This window comes from Theropithecus gelada, chromosome 2 (assembly GCF_003255815.1).
Source record: "Theropithecus gelada isolate Dixy chromosome 2, Tgel_1.0, whole genome shotgun sequence".
Taxonomy (NCBI): Eukaryota; Metazoa; Chordata; class Mammalia; order Primates; family Cercopithecidae; genus Theropithecus; species Theropithecus gelada.
In genome coordinates this window covers 107,682,546-107,706,723 of record NC_037669.1, presented here as the reverse complement: position 1 = coordinate 107,706,723, position 24,178 = coordinate 107,682,546, and the positions used below count along the sequence as shown (strand labels likewise).

Genomic DNA, 24,178 nt, shown 5'->3' with positions numbered 1-24,178 from the left:
ATAAAAAGTTGTATTCCCTATGGCTTGACTTGAATAGTTCAAAGAGGTCACAAAATTTTAAATCCGTCTATCTTTGCATTTCACATTAATAATACTACAAACTCAGTTTTCTCTTCCATTTACTATGTCTTATAAATGAATCAAAGAGTGGATGTATTTTTCATTTTGTCTTAATAATTCAAGGATGCTTATTATCAGTCTTAATATGAACTAATATACAAATTATGTCGTATGTTTTAAATTGATTAAACATGGACTACCAAGAGAATTTAACCTATAATTTTGGTAAATAATTGTTCTCCAAATTTCACTTTAGATTAAAATCTATGTATTGGAAGACAAATTTGGATCTCAAGAGACTATAAAGCAAATAATCACAGGGTCATATTTTTAATATCATTCACAATTAGGTACATTTCCTTTCACAAATGCATGTTGAAATATGAAACCACTAAAGCCATTAAAATAGGCTATTCCTATGTAATCTGTACTTAAGAGTTTTAATTTCTAGCACTTTTAGCCTCACAATTATTTTATAACTCTGTAAAGTTACACTCAACTTTTAGTAGTTATCTGATTTTGAAGGGTAATAGTAGAATGGGATAAGTACACTCCAGATATTATAATTTTGCCAAAGGTAGTTTCAGTCATACCAGGCTTTTTGTTAGCTTCTGAAAGTAACAAATTAACTTATTTGAATTTAACCTTTTCATCATTTACTTCATCAAGATTCTAATGAGCAATACAATAACCAGAGGAAATGTAATGTTAGACAATTCAATAAATGGATTTCAATTCATGAGACTATTTACCTCAGAATATAGTTGATAGTCTATGTAGACATGAAACTTTCTGGTAATTTTCATCAATAATACTGAAGAAATTCTAGTGTATTTTTTCTTATCAAACAATTATTTCCTTTTTTCTAGATTCTGAGATTTATTTCAGACTTCCTTGCTTTTTTGGTTCTCTACAATTTCATCATTCCAATTTCATTATATGTGACAGTTGAAATGCAGAAATTTCTTGGATCATTTTTTATTGGCTGGGATCTTGATCTGTATCATGAAGAATCAGATCAGAAAGCTCAAGTCAATACTTCCGATCTGAACGAAGAGCTTGGACAGGTGAAAATGATCCTAATATTTTGTTTCTCTAATTTGTTATTGTTATCAAAGTAATACATGTGCAAAGATTAATTTAACAAGATATTATGACGCTTATACCTAAAACAACACTCCTTTGCTCCACTCCTAGCTGTTCCCAGTTTTTAAACCCTAAGTTGTTTCTTTTGTTATTTACCACTATATTTCTATTTGATATTCTTTCTTATTCTTGAGTTTTAGACATTATCTACTATGGAATATAAAGACATAGCTCTTACACTACTCTTCACACACACATACCCAGACACATAACCACTTTGCTTCTCCATAGCCCCCTAATATTATCATATCACAATTTGGGATTTAATAAATATTTTTATTAACATTATTATGATTGTTTTAATGTTGTTCACTAATTCTCAGTTCTATAGGTGTGTTCTATAATACCATAATTACATTTCCCTTCTTATATATTTTGTTTTCCCAAGAGTTAATTGCTCTGTTTTTTCATTTCCTTAATTTCCATATGCTACAAACAAGTCTCTGATAATATGTGCAGCATCTGTCTACATATTCAAACATATCAGGTAATCTAGGAGTTCCTTTCTTCCTCCCTGCCTTCCTTTTTTTTCTTTTTTTTTTTTTTTTTTTTTTTTTGGTGACAGTGTTTTTGGAGGCTTCCACCTTTCTGCTTCAATTGGATTATTCTTTTATTCTTTCTGGGCTTGCTTCTCAGCTGTCACTCTGGACTTCCCTTTACCATCACCCTGGAAATTCCTTTACCTCTCTCCTGTTTTGGATCTCCTCTTTCTTGCATCCCATGTGCTTCCTACCTGTGGAATTGTCTTTTGGTGCTGTATATCTTCTAACAACTTCCTGAGAAAGGATGTATGAGAGGAAAATGTTTTTAAACTTGACATACCTGAAAATATCTTTATTCTCTTTTCACACTTGATTAATAATTTAGCTGGTATTGCATTCCAGATTGAAATCTTCAGAAATTTTAAGGGATTTTATTGTTTTCTAGCCTCCAGTATTGCTGTTAGAGAAATCCAGTTCCGTTCTGATTCCCAATTATTTATGTATGATCTGTTGTTTTGTCTCTGGAAGCTTTAGGATCTCCTTATGCAATAGTTGTGAAATTCATGATGGTGTACCTTGGTGTTGGTTTTTCCTTTTTTATGTTTTGTTTCATTGGCAGTTAACTCTGTGAGTCTTTTCAGCCTAGAAACACATGTCCTTCAATTCTAGGAAATTTTCTTTCTTTTTTTTTTTTTTTTTTGATAACATGTCTTTCTGTGTTTCCCTTGTTTTGAAACTTAACTATTTGCATGTCATACCACTTATATTGACCCTTTAATTCTCTTCAATTTTCAGTTTTTATTTGTTTTTATAATTCTACTTTCTGGTAGAATGCCTCTGGTTTATCTTTTCAGTATCTTTAAATTTATTTCTGCTATAGTATTTTTAATTTCTAATATTTTGGTATTCTCTGGATAGTTTTTTAAAATTGCCTCTTATCCCATTCCTTGAACACAATCTATTCTTGTACCTCCCCTAGTATATTAATGACAGTCAATTGAAGTCTTCTTCTGCCCCCTGTATTATCTTTGCTTGTAGTGCATTTTCCAGAACAGTGAGTTCTGCTATAATGTGATATATGCATTCCTAAAATTCACTGCATAATGCAAAATTGATTAGTTAAAGCCACAGGGTTTATGAGAGAATGGGATTGGGGTAGAACACAAAAACATTAATAGTACTTTTTTTTTTTTTTTTTTGAGATGGAGTTTCACTCTTGTGGCCCAGGCTGGAGTGCAGTGGCATAATCTCGGCTCACCACAACCTCTACCTCCCAGGTTCAAGCGATTCTCCTGCCTCAGCCTCCCGAGTAGCTAGGATTACTGGCATGCGCCACCACACCCGGCTAATTTTGTATTTTTAGTAGAGACGTGGTTTCTCCATATTGGTCAGGCTGGTCTCGAACTCCCAACCTCAGGTGATCCTCCCACCTCAGCCTCCCAAAGTGCTGGGATTACAGGCGTGAGCCACTGCACCCAGCCTAATAATACATTTTTTAAAAGATAGGAACCTGATAAAAGCAGCGCTTGCCAAATTGTTCATGAATACGCAAATACTGCAATAAATATGGCACTTATCTGGAAAAGACCTGAAGTTTGCCTGTGGAAGATAGGCATCAGAAGGGTTGCAGCTTATGTGTTACTGTGAAGTGTTAGAAGGAAGGTTATCTGAAATCAGAGGGAAGGTTGTAATACCAGACGTGGATGAGTGTGACTCATAACACGTGGTGAACTGACATAGCTAGTAACTGAGGTTTGGGCAAAATTTGAGCAAAGTTTTGATTACGCTTAAATTGTCCCTCATTTTATCAGTTGCATCGGGATAAATTTGTGTTTTTCAAGACAGTGTTACAGCAGAACTGATTATAATTTGTTTCAGATTCTACCTTTTATGTAAGGAGTGATCCTCAAATGGATGCTAATCTTTGGCTATCATTTCAAGTGTAAAAGTGCTCTGTCCAGGAGGCTGAGGTGAGAGGATGACTTGAGCCCAGGAAGTCGAGGCTGCAGTGAGCCGTGATCACACCACTGCACTCCAGCCTGGGCAACAGAATGAGACCCTGTCCGGGAGGCTGAGGTGAGAGGATGACTTGAGCCTAGGAAGTCGAGGCTGCAGTGAGCCGTGATCACACCACTGCATTCCAGCCTGGGCAACAGAATGAGACCCTGTCTCAAAAATAAATAAACAAACAAACAAACAAACAAAAACGAAAGGCTGGGATCCCAGCACTTTGGGAGGCCAAGGGGGGTGGATTAGTTGAGCCCAGGAGTTCAAGACCAGCTTGGAGAACATGGCAAAACCCCATCTCTACAAAAAATAAAAAATTAGCTGGAATACAAAAATTAGCCGGGTGCAGTGGTGTGTGCCTATGGTTCCAGCTACCTGGGAGGGTAAGGTAGGAGAATCACTTGAGCCCAGGAGATGGAGGTTGCAATGAGCCAAGATTGTGCCACTGCGCTCCAGCCTGGGCAACAAGAGTGAAACCCTGTCTATTAAAAAAAAAAAAAAAACCACTAATATGCTTATCAGAAGCTATTGATTCAGTGGGCCACACCTTAAGGTAATGGGCTGACAGGCCCAGCAGGTAATATTTCTGCTGCTTATGACTGCTGGAATTGGCCACTGGAAATCTGTTTTTAGTGTGCTGCCTTACTTCTGTGTTCAGCTGTCTGCGGAGACCAGATTCTGTCTGGTTCAGCCTACTAGCCTTCCAGCTGTTACTCCAATAAATGAGGGGCATTTTGAAGTTTGCAACTTTTAAAGAGATTTCAGAATTAAACTACTCCTGATAGCCTGTATTTTCAGCCTCATCCTGTACTCCCACATTCAGGGTTAGCTGGTAGGTCTACTTCCTGAGAGTTTCTGAGAATGGGTTTCCTCATCGCTTGGGTTTCAGATTCTTTTTTTTTTTTTTTTTTTTTTTGAGACGGAGTCTCGCGCTGTGTCACCCAGGCTGGAGTGCAGTGGCGCGATCTCGGCTCACTGCAAGCTCCGCCTCCCAGGTTCAGGCCATTCTCCTGCCTCAGCCTCCGAGTAGCTGGGACTACAGGCGCCCGCCACCACGCCCGGCTAGTTTTTTTTTTTTGTATTTTTAGTAGAGACGGGGTTTCACCATGTTAGCCAGGATGGTCTCGATCTCCTGACCTCGTGATCCGCCCGCCTCGGCCTCCCAAAGTGCTGGGATTACAGGCTTGAGCCACCGCGCCCGGCCGGGTTTCAGATTCTTAATTCTGGTAAATCAGTTACCACTCATTCATCTCCTTTTCCATCTTCCAGACTTGTGTCAATCTTCCCTCTCATGTTGACTTTTTTACCATTTTTTTGTTCTTTTTCTATTTTTTTATCCTCATGGTGAAGTTTTAAGAGAACCAGAGGTAATTAAATGTGCTCAACCTATCATATTTAACCACAAGTTGATGCATTTATTTTTAGTAACATTTAGGAGGCCTTAATAGTTTATGTTAAATATTAATTAATGTCACATTTCTTTAATTATGTATTATATATTTAAGGCCTAAAGGCCCATTTTTACTTTTCTGAATAAATTTTTTCCAATCTACCTTTGACCTTTCTTTCTCAACTCTCTTCACCTCCTTTTTCCTTCATGATAGAATTTTTGTTTTTCTGGAACTCCACATTGTGTAGGCATACTCATGTCTGCTTTGTCTTTTTTGTTTGTTTGTTTGTTTTTGTTTTTGTTTTTGAGACGGAGTCTTCCTCTGTCACCCAGAATCTCGGCTCACTGCAACCACCACCTTCCAGGTTCAAGCGATTCTCTCGCCTTAGCCTCCCAACTAGCTGGGATTATAGGCGCTTGCCACCATGCCTGGCTAATTTTTGTATTTTTAGTAGAGACAGGGTTTTGCCATTTGGCCAGGCTGGTCTCAAACTCCTGACCTCAGGTGATCCGCCTGCCTCGACCTCCCAAAGTGCTGGGATTACAGGTGTGAGCCACCACACCCGGCCTGCTTTGTCTTTAAGAAGCTTCTGGTGATTATTTCTTTAATTACTGATTTTCTCAGCCTCTCTTTTTGCTTTTGAAACTACAAGTATTTCATGTATGTGTATTGCCTCTATTCGTATTTTGTCTTTATACCAATGAAATCTACTTTATTTCATACTCTTCTATGCTCTTTCATTTCCATATTATCCAAAAAACAACGCTTAGGAAGGTTTACAGTGGTGACCTATTTATCACCAAAGTTAAAAGATTAAACTTCTTGATTTTATATATATATATATATATTTTTTTAATCAAAATTAAGTTATTTTATCCATCCCTACCATCTAATCTTTTTTCTAAGGAATCTTCCATGACTGATAGGTCAGTCTGTATTCTAGTATCTAGTAACCTGTGGAGTATTATTTCTGTTTGACTGCTAATGTATCTTATATATTTTCTTTATAACTCATCCCTCATTCTTTCTAATCTACACTTGTGGGTGTTTTTTAATTAACTTGCATGGGGTCTTTATATCTACCTTTAACTTCCAACTCAACATTGCTATAGATACTGGGCAACATTTAATATCAAATAGTAAAGATAAGGTATTCTAGCTCTTATTTCCAGTTTCACCATTTATTTGCTTTTTGACTTCAGGTAAGTTATTTAACTTACCTAAAGTAATTTTCTGCCAAATTTATCTCTGCCTTTCTTTTTGGATATTGATCTTTTTATCCTGAAATTTTGCTGAACTTATGTATTCTATTTTTTTTAGTGGATATTTTAGAATTTTCTATATACAAATTCATATGTGCAAATGGAGATAGTTTTCCAATCATGTTAACTTTTATTTCCCTTTTCTTGCCTAATTGTCATGGCTAAAACCTTAAGTACAATGTTGAGTAAGAGTGACAAAAGCAGTCTTATTCCTGATCTTAGGAAGACAGCATGCAGTCTCTCTCCCTAAAGTATGATGTTAGCTGTGAGTTTTTTATAGATACCCTTTATCAGGCTGAGGAAGTTCCTTTTTATTCCAGTTTGTTGAATGCCTTTATCATGAAGGGTATTGGATTTTTATCAAATGCTTTTTTCTGCACCTATTTTGGTGGTTATTTTATTAATAAAATGAAGGCCAGGTACCATTTTATTAATATGATGGATTACGTTAATTTTTTAAAATGTTGAATCAATCTTGCAATTCTGGGATAAATCCCACATATTTGTAGTATATAACCCTTTTTATATGTTTCTGGATTTGATTTGCATCTCTTTATAAGGGATGTTGGTCTGTAGCTTGTTTCTTTTCTTGTGATTTCTACATCCCTTTTTAAAGGACTTCTTTCTCAAGTCATTATTGCAATAATCAAATTTTCATGATGATCCTAGTTGGATCAAGACTTGACTATTACATCCTTCTTTTGTCATGGACGTACCTTCTTTTAAAGTAATTTTTCTGGAATTAGCCTCCAAAAGTAATGAAATAATTTGTCTTACTTGCTTTTTTAAAAATATTTTTTTATTTTACACATTCATTTTTTTCACTAAATTTGTTTTCTGTCCTCAGTTTCAACTTCTCTCTGTTTTAGACAATTCACACCTCTACCTTCTTGTATTGCAGTCGCTATCATTGTGTATTCCTATTCCCAGCCCTGCACTATTTCTCCTCACCCAGATACCCTTTCACATTCTTTGTTATTAAGCATCCTTTCTGCCTTGCTTTAGAGATAATTCTTGAGTCCTACTACTTAAAATACCTTAGCCAAGAAACAGAAAAGAAGCATTAATACCAAATTCTCGTCAATTCTAGAGATAAACATGTACATAAAAATGCCACAAACTTCAAAATCTATGTAGCTTTAAACTATTTTGTGTTACCCTGTTTTCTTTCCTTGTCATCTTTTTTTTTAAATTGTGCTTGGATTATAAGAATCTCAGCATCCATATATCAATATTAATAGATAAACTTGACTTCAGGAGAGCAAGGACAGAGATTTTTTTCTTGCTTAACATAGGTCCGTGAACACAAAGGTTTATTTTCTTTTGTTCGCTGTCTCTATAGGTAGAGTACGTGTTTACAGATAAAACTGGTACACTGACAGAAAATGAGATGCAGTTTCGGGAATGTTCAATTAATGGCATGAAATACCAAGAAATCAATGGTAGACTTGTACCCGAAGGACCAACCCCAGACTCTTCAGAAGGAAACTTATCTTATCTTAGTAGTTTATCCCATCTTAACAACTTATCCCATCTTACAACCAGTTCCTCTTTCAGAACCAGTCCTGAAAATGAAACTGAACTGGTAAGTAATTTTTAAATTAATAAATAAGGGTTTCATATGAAATAATTCTCTGCAGTAGTTGATGAGTTGCAGGAAAAAAAGTTTGTGTCAGTAGAGCAAGGAATATATATTTGAAATTCATATCAGACAGTTTAACTTGTCTGCCTTAGCTCTTTGAGTATTTAAATGGAACATAGTTAAGAAAAGCCCTTACTGCCTTGAAGTGAAGAAGACTTTCTTTGAAAAATAGAGCTTAAACTTATTTAATACTTTTTGAGACCTCACTTCTTCTATAAAAAAGTGTTCCCCTCTACTTGCAATTTGGTTGTACCTCCTAAAAAGATGCTCACATGTCGAAGGGTCCTAAGCAAATGTGACATTTTACTTTTTGAAGGCAGAAACAACCAACTATTATTCAGGCAATCAAGGTTGTAGCACTCTTGTTCTAGATCTTAGAATTTTGCCTCTGGTTTCCTAAATGGTATGTGGAAATGATATTTTTATCATGAATATGAATTACATTTTTACAGATTAAAGAACATGATCTCTTCTTTAAAGCAGTCAGTCTCTGTCACACTGTACAGATTAGCAATGTTCAGACTGACTGTATTGGTGATGGTCCCTGGCAATCCAACCTGGCACCCTCGCAGTTGGAGTACTATGCATCTTCACCAGATGAAAAGGCACTAGTAGAAGCTGCTGCAAGGTAATTTAGTCTGATTTCCAGATCTTCGGAAAAACACCATTCAAATAAATGCAACAATATTAGAATCATAATTTAAATTTTTCAAACATAAATTCATCATTTTAAGTTGTCAGAATTCATATAAATACATAAAAATAGAAGTACAATTTAAATTTTAAATGACAATTTGAAGTCATTTTATTATCAAGCTTGCATTCTTTTTTTTAAGATCTCTTTGAAAGTCTGATTACTATAAAAATCTGTGTAATAGAATTTATGAAAAATGCTTGTGTATATGTTGTACTACATCTACTCTGATCCTTCTAATCCTTCTAGTCCTTAAAAGTATATATGTGTGTATGTGTATATATATTCTTTTATATATATAAAAGAATATAAGAATATATAATACATATAAATGTGAATATATAATATATAAATGTGAATATATATAATATATAAATGTATATATAATATATATAAATGTGTGTGTGTCTGTGTGTGTGTGTGTATATATATATATTTTTTTGAGATGGAATCTCACTCTGTCACCCAGGCTGGAGTGCAGTGGCATGATCTCAGCTCAGTGCAGCCTCTGGGATTCAAGCCATTCTCCTGACTCAGACTCCTGAGTAGCTGAGACTACAGTCACAGGGCACCACACCTGGCTAATTTTTGTATTTTTAGTAGAGATTGGGTTTCACCATGTTAGCCAGACTGGTCTTGAGTTCCTAAACTCAGGTGATCAACCCGCTTTGGCCTCCCAAAGTACTGGGATAACAGGCATGAGCCACCACTCCTGGCACCAAAGTAGTGATATTAAAAGGAAATATTTTTAAATGCATTTTAAACTTTGATTTTAAATGTTTTTATTCAAGTTAAGCTATAGTGACATTGTGAAATGTGCAGTATTATTTCTTAAGTCTCACTTTTTTATCCTTATAATGTCCAGGATTGGTATTGTGTTTATCGGCAATTCTGAAGAAACTATGGAAGTTAAAACACTTGGAAAACTGGAACGGTAATTTTTTAAATATATTAGAATGTTCTCTGTGTTAAGTGTATATAGTATAGAATAGGGATCAGTAAACTGTGGCTCACAGGGCAAATCTGGCCTATTTTCTGTTTTTCTACAGCCCACAAATCACATTGCTTTTTTTGTTTGTTTGTTTGTTTGTTTGTTTTTGTGACAGAATCTTGCTCTGTCACCCAGGCTGGAGTGCAGTGGCACGATCTTGGCTCACTGCAGCCTCCATCTCCCAGGTTCAAGTGATGCTTGTGCCTCAGCCTTCCAAGTAGCTGGGATTACAGGCATGCACCACTATGCCTGGCTAATTTTTGTATTTTTAGTGGAAATGTTGACCAGTATGGTCTGGAACTCCTAGCCTCAAGAGATCCACCTACCTTGGCCACCGAAAGTGCTGCGATTACAGGCATGATCCACCGCGCCTGGCCCACATTACATTTTTAAAGGGTTGTTTTAAAAAGAGGTAAAATATGCAACAGAGACCATATATGGCCGCAAAGCCTGAAATATTTACTCTCTGGCCCTTTACAGAAAAAGTTACTGAACTCTGCTCTAGAATGATGTTAACATTATATTGTATCTCATCATAGTTATAACAATAGTCTGCTTTGAATATTTCATCTATATTTTAGCTTAATGATTCTTGAATTTACTTGTATGTTTATTTTTAGATGCTCCTGGGTAATGAGTTTTGTAGGTTTCTACTCAGTGAATAAAGAAAACTTTCCTGTGATTTTTATCTTTCAAACATGAAGGAACAGCTGTCTATATCTAGTTTTTCCATTCTTTGATAAATTAGTTCATGCTTAATATACTTACTCCTTTCATGGTTTTAGCAATTCTGATCGTATGTCAATTCCAGCTGTGCTTTTCCAAACTATGCTTTTCCATACTAAATAGGGCCAATTCTTTGGCTACTTTTATGTGAGAGTCTGTCTAGCTTATTTCATCAACTTACAAACCATATTCAATCATTGTTTTTCTTTGAGATGTGTGAAGATATCATATGTAAATCACTGTGTAAGATTCATCTGGAATACTTTAAGCCACACCTCATGTAGCCACACAAATTCTTTTACAGCTCCCTAGAGAGGCACGAGGGAATGGACCCCTGCACACACACACCCAGGTTCACAGTCATTGCTATAATGAGCCTTTGATATTAATGTGTGTTGTGTTCGTCAGGTGTATTAGGACAGAAAAAAGCACTGAGAATCAGTTACCTTTTTCAGTCAGAAAAACATGGAGCTGGGCAGATGTGGATTCCAGTCTTTGCTCTGCCACTCACAAGCTTACGTGACTTTAGGCAAATTACTTAATCTTTCTGAGGTTAATAGTCTTCATCTATAAAAATGAGATAAGACCTACTTTCTTGGCTTCTCTTGGTTGTTAAACGACATAAGGTATGTAAAATACATGGCATTTGGTAATTACTCAGTGTCAGTCTCTTCTATTTCTTCCCTGTTTTGTTATTAATGTCATGTAACCTATCATGAAAATGTGATTAATTTTTGTTCTAAATTAGCCATTTTATCTTATATATGGATTATTTCCATATAGTCACTTCATATTATTTTAAAAAAGTAAAGTTTTTGTCTTTCTTACTTTTCTTTAGGTACAAACTACTTCATATTCTGGAATTTGATTCAGATCGTAGGAGAATGAGTGTAATTGTTCAGGCACCTTCAGGTAACCAATCTAAACTTTCATGAATTTTTATTTATGTAATATTAAGAGTTTGATAACTCTTTTTTTTTTTTTTTTTTTTTTTGTCTGTAGGTGAGAAGTTATTATTTGCTAAAGGAGCTGAGTCATCAATTCTCCCTAAATGTGTAGGCGGAGAAATAGAAAAAACCAGAATTCATGTAGATGAATTTGCTTTGGTGAGTGCAAATTTCTATGATTTAAAAAACTCTAAAAGATATATTTATGAAAGATTTCAGACTTTATTTCTTATAATTTATCAAAAATTATGGAAATTCTGCAGTTGTGTTAGTTACACTGTATGTTGGCTCCACATTCCTTTTATGAAAACTGACTTTTAATGCTTTTAACGCAAGCTAAAATATATCTTCTCTTCAAACCTATTCTACAGTCAGGGCATTTCTGGTTGCAAAGTCTACTCAAACTACACTATTTTAAAAGAGTGTTTATTAAACAAACATAGGGGAATCCTAATGATGTGGAGAAACTGGAACCCTTATACACATATTGCTGGTAGAATTATAAATGGTACAGCCACATTGAAAAATAATTTGGCTAAGTTCCTCAAAAGGTAAACATCGAGTTACTATGTGACACAGCAGTTCTACTCCTGGGTGTACACCCAAGACAGCTGAAAACATGTCCACAAAAAAACTTATACACGAATGTTCATAAGCAGCATTATTTCCAATAGCCACAAAAATGGAAAACCCAAATGTCCAACTAATGAGTGGATAGGCAAAATGTGGTATATCCATATAATGGAATATCGGTTGGCTGTTAAGAGGAATGAAGTACGGATGTATGCTACAACATGGATGAATCTTGAAAAGATTATGCTGAGTGAAAGAGGCCATAAAAAAGGCTATATATTAATAATACATTTATATGAAATATCCAGAATAGGCAAATTCACAGAGAAAGCTGATTACTGATTGCCAGGGGCTGGAGGAAGGAGAAAAAGGAGAGTACTTGTGGGAGCAATGAGATATTGTGGATTTAGATAGTGGTGATAATTGCACAACTCTGTGAATATGCGATAAAACACTGATTTGTACTATTTGAGAGGTGAATTTTATGGTATGTGAATTGTATCTCTCTTATTTACAAAATTTAAAAATATAGGGGAATCTTATTAAAACAAAGAGCCATCATTCATGTAAATAACAAAATTATTTTGCAGTTCTCTCTCAGTCTTAGAACTTCATGGTCTCTCATTTTTGCATTTCTGTAAATGTATACTCCACACTCACCTCTGCTCATCTGCCTTCTTTAACAGTTTATGATTTTTTTCCCATTATTTGTTTCCTAATTGTTTATGTTCCAGTTTATCCACCACATTGTAACATCTGTGAGAACAAAGACATGGTTCTGCCTTATCACCATTTTAATATTTAAAATAATGATGGCACATAGTTCGTGCTTAGTATTTGTTATAGAATGAATTCGTGTATTAATAACAGATGGTTCTTTATCAACTAAAAGCAGCACATTTATAGGTATGGGTCATTTATAAGTCAGGGAATGGCAATGTTTAGAAATCTGCTAAATAGGGCTGGGCGCAGTGGCTCACGCCTATAATCCCAGCACTTTGGGAGGCCAAGGCCGGCAGATCACGAGGTCAGGAGATTGAGACCATCCTGGCTAACAGAGTGAAACCCCACCTGTAGTCCCAGCTACTTGGGAGGCTGAGGCAGGAGAATCGCTTGAACACAGGAGGCAGAAGTTGTAGTGAGCCAAGATCGCACCACTGCACTCCAGCCTGGGCAACACAGCAAGACTCCGTCTCAAAAAAAAAAAAAGGGGAAATCTGCTAAATAGTGTCATATAGTATTTTTAAGTCTATGCTTTCCAGGTTGTTGTTAGAATATTTAGTATGGGGCTCAGCACAGTGGCTCACGCCTGTAATCCCAACACTTTGGGATGCTGAGGCGGTATCACTTGTGGCCAGGAGTTTGAGACCAGCCTGGGCAATGTAGCGAGACCCCATCTCTACAAAAAAATAAAACATAGCCAGGCATGGTGGCACGTGTCTATAGACCTAGCTACTCAGGAGGCTGAGGCAGCAGGATCACTTGAGCCCAAGAGTTCAAGGCTATAGTAAGCCAAGATCATACCACTGCACCCCAGCCTAAGCAGCAGAGCAAGACCCTGTCTCTAAAAATAAAAAAGAATATTTATTATTGGTTTTCTTGAGGAAAATGCATGTAACAAGAAAAGGAACCTTTATAAGTCTTTAGATTTAGATATCAATTTTCAGAGATGAATACTATAAGAAAACTTTGAGCCTGGTAGAACCAGATAATCAATTCTGATTCCAATTCACTGGTAAAGATATATTCCTTAAAATCATTTATTTGATAAATCTAAAAAGTATTTTTTATAATGGCCATTTTATTGACTTGTTTATTTGAAAGGCAAATTTTGTCATACAGTGAACCTTTAGGAGATTATGGTCTCCTTTGCTTTAGAAATTTTATGAAGTAGGTAAAAATGGAATTGTAAGTTAAAACAGGAAGGTAGAACCTGCAGCTGTCTCTCTCTCAACAGCCTTGAAGATATTAAGAACTTTCTGGCTTTCCATGTAACACAGTTTAAAAACCACTAATAGGATAGTCTTTATGATCTATTCTAGGCTCTAATATTCTACAATTCAGTGACCTTAATTATTTTCAGCAACTTTTTATTTTTTATTTTTTATTTTTTTGAGACAGAGTCTCACTCTTTCGCCCAGGCTGGAGTGCAGTGGTGCTCTCTCGGCTCACCTCCCGGGTTCGCGCCATTCTCCTGCCTCAGCCTCCTGAGTAGCTGGGACTACAGGCACCCACCACCATGCCCGGCTAATTTTTTGTATTTTTAGTAGAGATGGGGTTTCACCATGTTAGCCAGGATGGTCTCGATCTCCTGACCTCGTGATCCACCCACCTTGGCCTCCCAAAGTGCTGGCATTATAGGCGTGAGCCACTGTGCCTGGTCTATTTTGAGCAACTTTTTACAAAAACATCAGAAGTTGAAAGATGTATATGTGTCCCATGACTCAGATCAGTAGGGCTTTGTGACACTATTTATTTCCTGTCACTAGGTGATGGTACTTTTTAATTGATTTGTGATTGACTTTTGGTACTTGGTCCTCAGTATATTTTGATAGTGACTTCTTGATTTTCTGTTAGTTGTTTGTGTTCAATTTTTGTCTTTAATTTTTGTTTGTTTCAGAAAGGGCTAAGAACTCTGTGTATAGCATATAGAAAATTTACATCAAAAGAGTATGAGGAAATAGATAAACGCATATTTGAAGCCAGGACTGCCTTGCAGCAGCGGGAAGAGAAATTAGCAGATGTTTTTCAGTTCATAGAGAAAGACCTGATATTACTTGGAGCCACAGCAGTAGAAGACAGGTAAGTATCAGATAAGTAAACAATATTATTTTTCTCTCGTAAGAATTTTTGTAACCAAGTGTTCTAATATGTGGCATAAATTCTCTTTACTAACATCCTATGATAAATTAATATATTTAAGATCAAAGTAGAGAACTAAATTCTTAATTTTTCCCAGTCAGTATGTACAATTTTTGCTCTAGCCAGATATCTGAAATAGATGAAAGAAACCAGCTCTCTATAGTTTTTTCTTATAGGCTTGAATCTTGAGAATACTCCTCAGTGTGTCATGCAAACACTTGAACCACCTGCTTAATTCTCCAGCCTTCCTTCCTACCACTGTCTCCTTCTGCTTTATGTTTCAACAATACCAAACTGTCTCTGCATGCCATCTGTAGCTAAAACTATTCTGTTTTGTGCCTGTGTTGGCCTTCTGCCTGGGTGATTCTTCCCTTCACCATCCCTCTGTGACTACCTATTCATAAAGTATAGCTTAGATATTAGGTCCACTCCAGTAAGACCTTTCCTGACACCTAAGAGGATTAAAAATTCTCTTCTTTGTGAAGTCTCATTGTAGGTAGTTCTGTTGTTGTCTTTGTGGCACTATATTTTAATTATTTGTTTAAAGACTTCTCCTCTGTTAACCTGTGAAATCCTTGAAGTCCATTTATTCTTTGTCATTGTTCCCAGCACCTATCTCAATGTCTGTTTCACAGTTTCTTAAATTTAGCTGAATTCTGAGATTGAATCCTGCAGATTAAGACTGTTGTTATGTTTACCTCCACCACCTAGACCTAAGGGTGTTTGCATATTTTTAAAATCTAGGTTTTCATTTACTTTTTGGTTGTCCTTAGGAGATTTCTGAGACTCACCTAAAGTTAGCTAGACCTTTATTTTCTACAGTCTGATTTTTGAACTATATGAGTGGTTTGAGTTTTTTTTAATCAAAATAAAAAGAGAAAAATCTTCTTTTTTGAAATGTAAGACTTCCTAATAAAACAGGAGTTTATGAAGAGCACATAGTTTCATCCTATAAATAGCAACTTTGAAGATACATTCTTAATATATGAAATTGTAGATTTGAATTGGTTGATTTTGTGTTAACCAATCACCAATCTGTTTATTCATGTTTCTTAATGAGAGGAAATTCCAGTTATATTGCTATGTTATGTAATAACATGCATAGGTCAAGGAGTTTAGAATTATCCTTAAATATACTATGTAGTTTAACTTAAAATACAGTCATAAAAGTATTCTCTACTACTAATTTGTTTCTTTTCAGACTACAAGATAAAGTTCGAGAAACTATTGAAGCATTGAGAATGGCTGGTATCAAAGTATGGGTACTTACTGGAGATAAACATGAAACAGCTGTTAGTGTGAGTTTATCATGTGGCCATTTTCATAGAACCATGAACATCCTTGAACTTATAAACCAGAAATCAGACAGCGAATGTGCTGAACAGTTGAGGCAGCTTGCCAGAAGGTAAGAATATAGGTAACTGTATCGTACCTTTCAGGGGTTAGCAAACTGTGGTTCCCTGGGCCCGATGATATAGCCCACTGTCTCTGCCTGTTTTTTACAGCCTGTCAGCTAAAAGTAGTTTTTACATTTTTTGATAGTTGAATAGAAATCCAAAGAATAATAATATTTCATGAAGTGAAAAGTATATGAAATTCAAATTCCAGTGTCTATAAAGTTTGATTGGAACACACTTTCATTTGTTTACATATTATCAACGAGTGCTTTTACATTACAGCACCAGAATTGAGTAGTTGCAGCAGAGACTTTACAAAATACTTTTCTTCAACTTCACACTGCTGTTTGATACGCTGCAAATCACAGTGAGATACATATAATGTGATAGTGTTTGGAGTACCATGCATAGCACCATATCGTGACATTTTACCATTTTTTATTGTCAGTATATGGCCATCATGTCAAAACAAGAAAAGAAAAGTGGACTTTTAACATTACACTTTTTAAAAAAATCACTGTGGATAGGGGATTATTTTATTTTTGAATTAGATGGCGAAGCATTATTTATTATGCATTGATATGTTAGCTGTGCTACCTGTTTGAAAAGACATTTTCAAAGATGAATTATAAATCTCATTACATACAGTTCTATCGTATTGAAATGCAAAAATCTCGTTACAGATAGGCATTAACAGATGAACATTTGCAATGTTAACTTTGAACCCCAGTTAAACAAAATATTATCCCTTGCCCAAAAGAAATATTTTCATTCTTCTCATTAGTAAACCTCTCTTATTTAAAAAATTATACTCAATGATCGCTACATCCTTAACTTAGTGAAAATTTTGTTGAGATTTTTTTCCTCTCATTCGATAACTACCTATATCCTCAATTTTGCCTCTTGGCCCACAAAACCTAAAATTGAGATATTTACTCTCTGGCCCATAACAGGAAACATTTGCCAACCCCTGATCTAGTTTACATGACCAAACTGGGAAATTAAGCTACATTTTACTGTTCAAGATTATTTCATAAGAATTTATACTCTAAATTCTGTCTTTTTTGTAAATCCATGCTTTATGGGCATATCAAAGTTTTGCCGCATATGGGGGCAAATGATGCCCCATTGAACACAGTCTAATTTTTCACAGTAAACTAGGGAGGGCTTCATTCGAGTCTCAGGGCTGCTTGCATGTAAGTGTGTTAGGTCTCCTGCGGGTTTCTGTTGTTTGCTGTCTTGTGATACTAATCCAGAAAAATAAACACAGACAATACCGTAGTTGTTAATATACATTCAGTGTTTTATATTTCTATTTTTTATGCAGGCATTTATGTGATACCAAAGTCTGGATTTCATCTTTTTAAAACCTATTTAAGAGACATTTTTAAAAGACCATACAGGGTTATTTTGTTGTTGTTGTTGTTTGTTTGTTTGTTCGTTTGTTTTCTGAGACAGAGTTTCACTCTTGTTGCCCAAGCTGGAGTGCAGTGGCGCACTGGGTTCACCACAACCTCCGCCTTCAGGGTTCAAGTGATTCTCCTGCCTCAGCCTCCTGAGTAGCTGGGATTACAGGCATGCATCACCATGCCTGGCTAATTTTCTATTTTTAGTAGAGACGGAGTTTCTCCGTGTTGGTCAGGCTGGTCTCGAACACCCGACCTCAGGTGATCTGCCTGCCTCAGTCTCCCAGAGTGCTAGGATTATAGGTTATATTATATACAGGCCGCACCCTGTATAGGGCCTATTTAAAATATCTCTTAAATAGGGTCACACTGGATCTTTGAGTGCAAAAAGACAATTGATTTAGCTAATTATACTACAACTGGGGGACAATGTCAACAACATTGTGGCTCTTTAAACATTTAAATACTGCAATATCATGAACTCCCTAAAACACAGAAATTAATTGCTTAGAATCATTTACTTTATATATGCCTTTTTAAATACTTTTTCTGGCTGAGCACGGTGGCTCGTGCCTGTAATCCCAATACCCTGGGAGGCTGAGGTGGATCGCTTGAGCCCAGGAGTTTGAGATCAGCCTGGTCAATATAACAAGACCCTGTCCCCACAAAAAATTTAAAAATTATCCAGGTGTGTGGCGTGTACCTGTAGTCCCAGTTACTCTGGAAGCTGAGGCAAGAGGATCACTTGAGTCTAGAAGTTCAAGGCTACAGTGAACCGTGCTCTCACCTAAAAAATAAAAATAATTTTTAAAAAATTTTTCTGATTATAAAAATAATAAATATCTACTTTAAAAATGCTGAAAATTGTAAAGCTTATGCAGTGGTTAGTAACATAATAAAGTCATCAGAAGATTATTATTTGTAATTTAGGCTATTTAAGTCTTCTGTGTATAGGTGGTTTTAACGAATATGCTAATCATTAGTATTTGTTTTCTTTTTTGTACAAAAGCTGTATTATAAAATGAAGACTATACTCTTAAAGTGAATTTTAGGCTTGCCATCTTAGTCTGTTTGTGCTGCTGTAACAAAATACCTGAGACTAGGTAATTTATAAAGAACGGAAATTTATTTCTCACAATTCTGGAGGCTGGGAAGTTGAAGATCAAGACACCAGCAAGTTGTATAGTGAGGGCTGCTCCCTGTTCCAAAATAGCGCCTTATTGCTGCATCCTTCTGAAGGGAGGATTGCTGTGTCCCCACATGGTGGAAGGGATGAAAGGCAAGAGAGGGCAAATCTCTGAAACCTCTTTTATCAGGGCATTAATCCCTTCATGAAGGCAAAGCCACTATGAGTTAATCACTTCCCGAAAGGCCCCGCTTCATAACAATGGGGGTTAACTCTCCACGTTAATTTTGGAAGGGATACGACATTCAAACCATAGCACTTGCTATGTGAAGTTTATGTTATATTTTAAAGATACCTTTTGATGGAATACATTTTATGAGATAACCATAAAAGTCAATAGACCTATTCATTCAGACTTTCAGGAAGTATCTATTCTAAAAATCTTGATAAAAATCTTCTGTCGCACAAAGAATTTCGTACCTTTGAAAACTTTAGTATATATTTCCATTCCTTCACAAAGATATATTGTCACCTGTCTAGGCATTTGGAACAGAGACATAAGGTGTGTTGTTTACGCCCTGGATACTTACAGTGTGTGGGGAAAACAGAAAAGTAAATACACTGTCATAGTCCTATCCCTACAGAACTGTATCTGAGGCAAGAACAGAAGCTCTGGGAGGACAGAGGAGAGAAGCCTAGCCTAGACTAGGGGTACCAGGGAGAGCTCTGAACAACCAATGACTGTGTTGCCTCCTGTGGGGCCAAATGTTCACTGGACAGAGAGTGACACAAAGAAGCAAAGGGGAGGCTGGACACAGTGGCTCATAATCCTGATTTACAGGCACAGTGGCCAATAATCCCAGCACTTTGGGAGGCCAAGCCGGGCAGATCACTTGAGTCTAGAAGTTCAAGACCAGCCTGGGCAACATAGTGAAACCCCATCTCTACAAACAGTACAAAAATTAGACGTGTGTGGTGACACATACTTGTAGTCCCAGCTTCTTGGGAGGCTGAGGTGGGAGGATGGATTGAATCAGGGAGGTTAAGGCTGTAGTGAGTTTTGATCACACCACTGCGCTCCGACCTGGGTGACTGAGTTGCTGTGTCAGAAAAAGAAAGGCAGCAAAGGGGGCAGTGCATGCAGATTCCCAGAGCTGAGAGAGAGGAGGGCATATTCAAGGAAATAATTAGAAAGTATGGCCAGGGAGTGGTATAGATGGGACAGGGTATGAAGAGTAGTGATGCATGAGGGCTACAGAGATGAGTAAATGCTACCTATGTGCCAGAGATGTAGGTGCTTTTCCATATTTCTTAAATATTACTCCATGGATTGTAAGATCATAATGTGATTCATGAAGCCTGTCCAGAGGAAAACCTAATTGCATGTGCCTTGGGAACTTTTCCTAGGAAAACTAATCTCTGTCCCACTCTTGACTGCTAGCATTTCTGAGGACTGTTGCTCAGGTAGTGCTTTGGACAGGCTGAAGACATTGGAGGCAGCACAAGTTGCCAAATAAAGTTTGGCCAATAGGGAAGAAAAGTAGTCTATATAGGTGTTGATTTCAGATATTGGAGAATTAGTAATAATGAGAAAAATACATTTTATAAAACTTTATGGTGTAAAGTGAATTGCTTTATAGCTATAGTACAACACAACAGTGATTAGGCATACTATGAAAGACATTGCTTTAACTTATGAAAGTTTCTTATTATAAGACAAATCTATCAATGTATGTTTAGCTTTTATACCTTGTGCTCATTTAATAGTCTTCTCACTTCTTATTTTTAATTGGAGGGATAGTTCTCAGCAGAGTCTGCTATTCTGTGAACCTTTGGTGCTTTTCTGTGGTGTATATAGCACAGTGCTGCACTGAGTACTGGTTTTCAACAACGTAAAGGAGCTTACATCAAAATGTAAATCTGCATATACTTCCTTCATCAAGAAAGTGTTATTACCAAAGAATTGCAGGGGGAAGCAGTTTAATAAAATAGTGTGCTTAGTGATTTTGTTGATTTACATTCTGGTGTAGGCTCCTTATCTCTTCCTGGCAACAAATAGTTTGCCCACCTTCCAGCAGTGAGACTGTACTTGAAGTAGCATATGCCCACATGTGAGGTGTTATCCATCTTCTACCACAGTAATATCTGGCATTACAATCCATCATCGGTTTCCTATTGCAAGACAGTACTCTTCCTTCATTCTTTTCTTTGCTTGTTATGCGTGTGGTGAATCTTGCTCATGGGTTTTCCTGAACATCCTTGATTTCATATAGTTTTTTAAATTTTAATTAGGATTTGCTGAATGTTAAAACAATGTTTTGATTTTTGTAAGACTTTTCATACAATTTGGGAGAATACCCTCAGATTATGTATTACAATTCACATTTTAGAAAATATAATTACTGTACCTATATCAGTTCGTTGTAAAATTGAATATTAGGCGGGGCACAGTGGCTCACACGTGTAATCCCAGCACTTTGAGAGGCTGAGACAGGCGGATCGCTTGAGGTCAGGAGTTTGAGACCAGCCTGGGCAACATGGTGAAACCTCATCTCTACTAAAATAACAAAATTTAGCCAATCATGGTGGCTCATGCATATAGTCCCAGATAGGAAGCTGAAGTGAGAGAATCACTTAAGCCCAGGGGCTCAGGGCTGCGGTTAGCTGCTATACTCCAGCCTGGGTGACAGAGCAAGACCCTGTTTCAAAAAAAAAGAAAAATTGAATATTATCTGTTTTACTCATTAGTGACTCAATTTTGCTTAATTTTAAACTTAAGATAATAAAACAGTTTGTTTCCTGACATAACAGTCTTATAACAGTAAAGGCTGTGGGTAAAAGATCCATCTTTCAGTAAGAATGTGTTGTTCTATATGAGTGTAAATAATACGGCTTCAAAGTATCTTACAGAGAATATAATTTTTTCTCTTTTAGAATTACAGAGGATCATGTGATTCAGCATGGGCTGGTAGTGGATGGGACCAGCCTATCTCTTGCACTCAGGGAGCATGAAAAATTATTTATGGAAGTTTGCAGAAATTGTTCAGCTGTATTATGCTGTCGTATGGCTCCACTGCAGAAAGCAAAAGTATGTATATGTGTTATAAAAAGTCCCTTAAAGCTATTTAGATATCAACATATTATTTAAAGTTAATGCCTTACATAGTTCCGTTTGGTGGTGTGCAATGTATAAATTTTGCCAAGAGTCAGTCACATATTGTAAATTTTAACCATGCACATCAGACTTCTGGAATTCTTAGAGTGAGTTTCAACTATTCATAGTGACCCAGAAAACCTGTGATGAGTAGCAGTTTGTGATCTTGCAGAAATTAAACTGTGATAACTAATGTTTCCCAAGTTAGCTACTTAGCAAGTGAAGGAGCCTAGGAGACATCAGTTACTTGCACCTTTAGATGGTTCTGTTGATCTCCGTTTATTCTTGCATTCTCATGAAGTGATAATTCTCTGTTACTTTTGGCCGTAAAGTGATAAATAGAGCTTTAGTGTAAAAAGTTGAAAAGCCAATTAACTTGTAATATAAAGCTTATATATAGGAAATATTTAAATTTTAGCTACCTATGTGATTCAAGTGAAAGCCTATATAAACATTTTTTATAATTCTAAATTTGGAATTTGTGGTCTTAGACTATTTTTCACAAATATCCTTTGCAATGCACATCTGAATACTGATTATTTCCCATATAGGTCTAATAAATTAGACATCCAATTTTTGGGGCTTCATGGAATTTTGTTACAGTACCGATATTATGACAATTCATGTACCCCAGTCTGTGGAGACTAAAACTGGAGACCAAACAGAGCAAATACCCAGGTTCTTTATAAAAGTACATTTAAGAATGCCAAAGAAACATTTCTTTTGAGTTCATTGAATTTAATCTTGATTGATTTTTTAAAATTCTTAAAATTGTATTGCAAGAGGAAACAATTGTCCTTTCATATCAAATGAAAAAATAATTTCTTAAAAACATTTGCCTAACAGTTCAATTAAGTGCAGTCTTTTTTTACACTATTATTAAGCCTTCTGAATATTTAAGCTATATTTAAAAGATTCTTGTTTCTCATCATAAAATCCAAAGATAATTCTGTTTTTGTTATAACATTTCTGAAAGACATTTCTAAAATCTTAGTGGAGACGCCCTCAAAAAAATGAACCTCAGTGCATATTATTGTCTAATAGAAAATTAAGTATTTATTTCATTAGTGTTCTTACTAGAGTCATTTCAGATAAATGATTATATAAATGCAAGAAAATTGAAATTGTGTCATAAATAACTAATTCATTATGTCTTTCAGGTAATAAGACTAATAAAAATATCACCTGAGAAACCTATAACATTGGCTGTTGGTGATGGTGCTAATGACGTAAGCATGATACAAGAAGCCCATGTTGGCATAGGTGATTGATTTTTCCTGAAAAGTTTTTCCTGAACTTTTAAAGTTGGTGGTATTACTTGGTGGTTTTGAATTTTCTTTTTGTAGATTAAAGTGCAGTATCAAATTTGTGAATGAAAACTAAATGCAACATGGTAATAATATAGCACAGTGTGCCCCATCAGAAACTTACTATAATTAAGCCCACTGGTTAGTATATTTTCATTCCAAATTTTAGTTTCAGATTTTAAAGGAAATAAATACCACATTAGTGAATTTTATCTTTGCCAATTCTTTTTCATAATAAAAGTAGCTTTATTTTTACATGCCATTTTGTACCTTTTAAAGTACTTTCACATGTTATTTTATCCTTTTTAAATTCTAAATTTGTGATTTACATAGTTGCACTTATAGTTCTTGTTTTAGAATCTTACTGTTAACTCCGTTTATTTGTGAATCTAAAAATCCTACAGTCCTTTTTAAAGATAATTATAAAGACAGGAAATTGCACCAAACTGCAATAAAAATATAAAATCTCAAGTAGTTTTCTCATTTTAATAACCTTTATCCTTATTCTTTTCTATTTTTGCCTAAAACTTTTATTAGATTCAGACTGCTAGTATCATTTCATTATATTTAATGTATTAATCCTTTCCTTTTTAGCCATAGAATCTTGTTGTAGAAATACAGAGCAAAATGAAAAGTATGGGCATGGTATTTTTTATGGAAGGATAAAATTTGAGAGTTAAGCTAATTCCTGTTCTGGAATAGTCTCTATAATGTGCTGAATGGGTAGTTATCAGGTCTGATATTTTCTGTGTGCCTCTCAAATCAACTCCTTCCTCTTTCAGATAATTAACTCTTCATTTTGAAAACTTAATTGTCCTTCTAGTTTGTATACCGTTATTTTCTGTAAATGTTCATAGCAATTTGATGATAACTTCCTATACCATACATTTAAAGCCATAAAAAAACTACAGTATTTATAACAGTTTGATTCTGTAATGATAACAGGCAGACCAGTGACTAGAATACATTCAAGCATCTGGAAGTTTAGAATATAACAAAGGAGAT

General features: G+C 35.7%; 1 protein-coding gene across 1 annotated transcript in view; it reads left to right on the top strand.

Annotated features, from left to right (window-relative positions):
* The window catches only part of ATP11B (ATPase phospholipid transporting 11B (putative)), a 140,787-nt gene that overhangs the window by 73,108 nt on the left and 43,501 nt on the right, over window positions 1-24,178 (top strand). Inside the window, exons 11-20 of the mRNA XM_025377365.1 lie at window positions 930-1,127; window positions 7,691-7,933; window positions 8,443-8,618; window positions 9,550-9,618; window positions 11,240-11,313; window positions 11,404-11,507; window positions 14,542-14,723; window positions 15,985-16,188; window positions 21,647-21,800; window positions 23,027-23,129. Of these exons, the coding sequence (XP_025233150.1) occupies window positions 930-1,127; window positions 7,691-7,933; window positions 8,443-8,618; window positions 9,550-9,618; window positions 11,240-11,313; window positions 11,404-11,507; window positions 14,542-14,723; window positions 15,985-16,188; window positions 21,647-21,800; window positions 23,027-23,129 (1,507 nt within the window). The remainder of the gene's footprint in view (window positions 1-929; window positions 1,128-7,690; window positions 7,934-8,442; window positions 8,619-9,549; window positions 9,619-11,239; window positions 11,314-11,403; window positions 11,508-14,541; window positions 14,724-15,984; window positions 16,189-21,646; window positions 21,801-23,026; window positions 23,130-24,178) is intronic.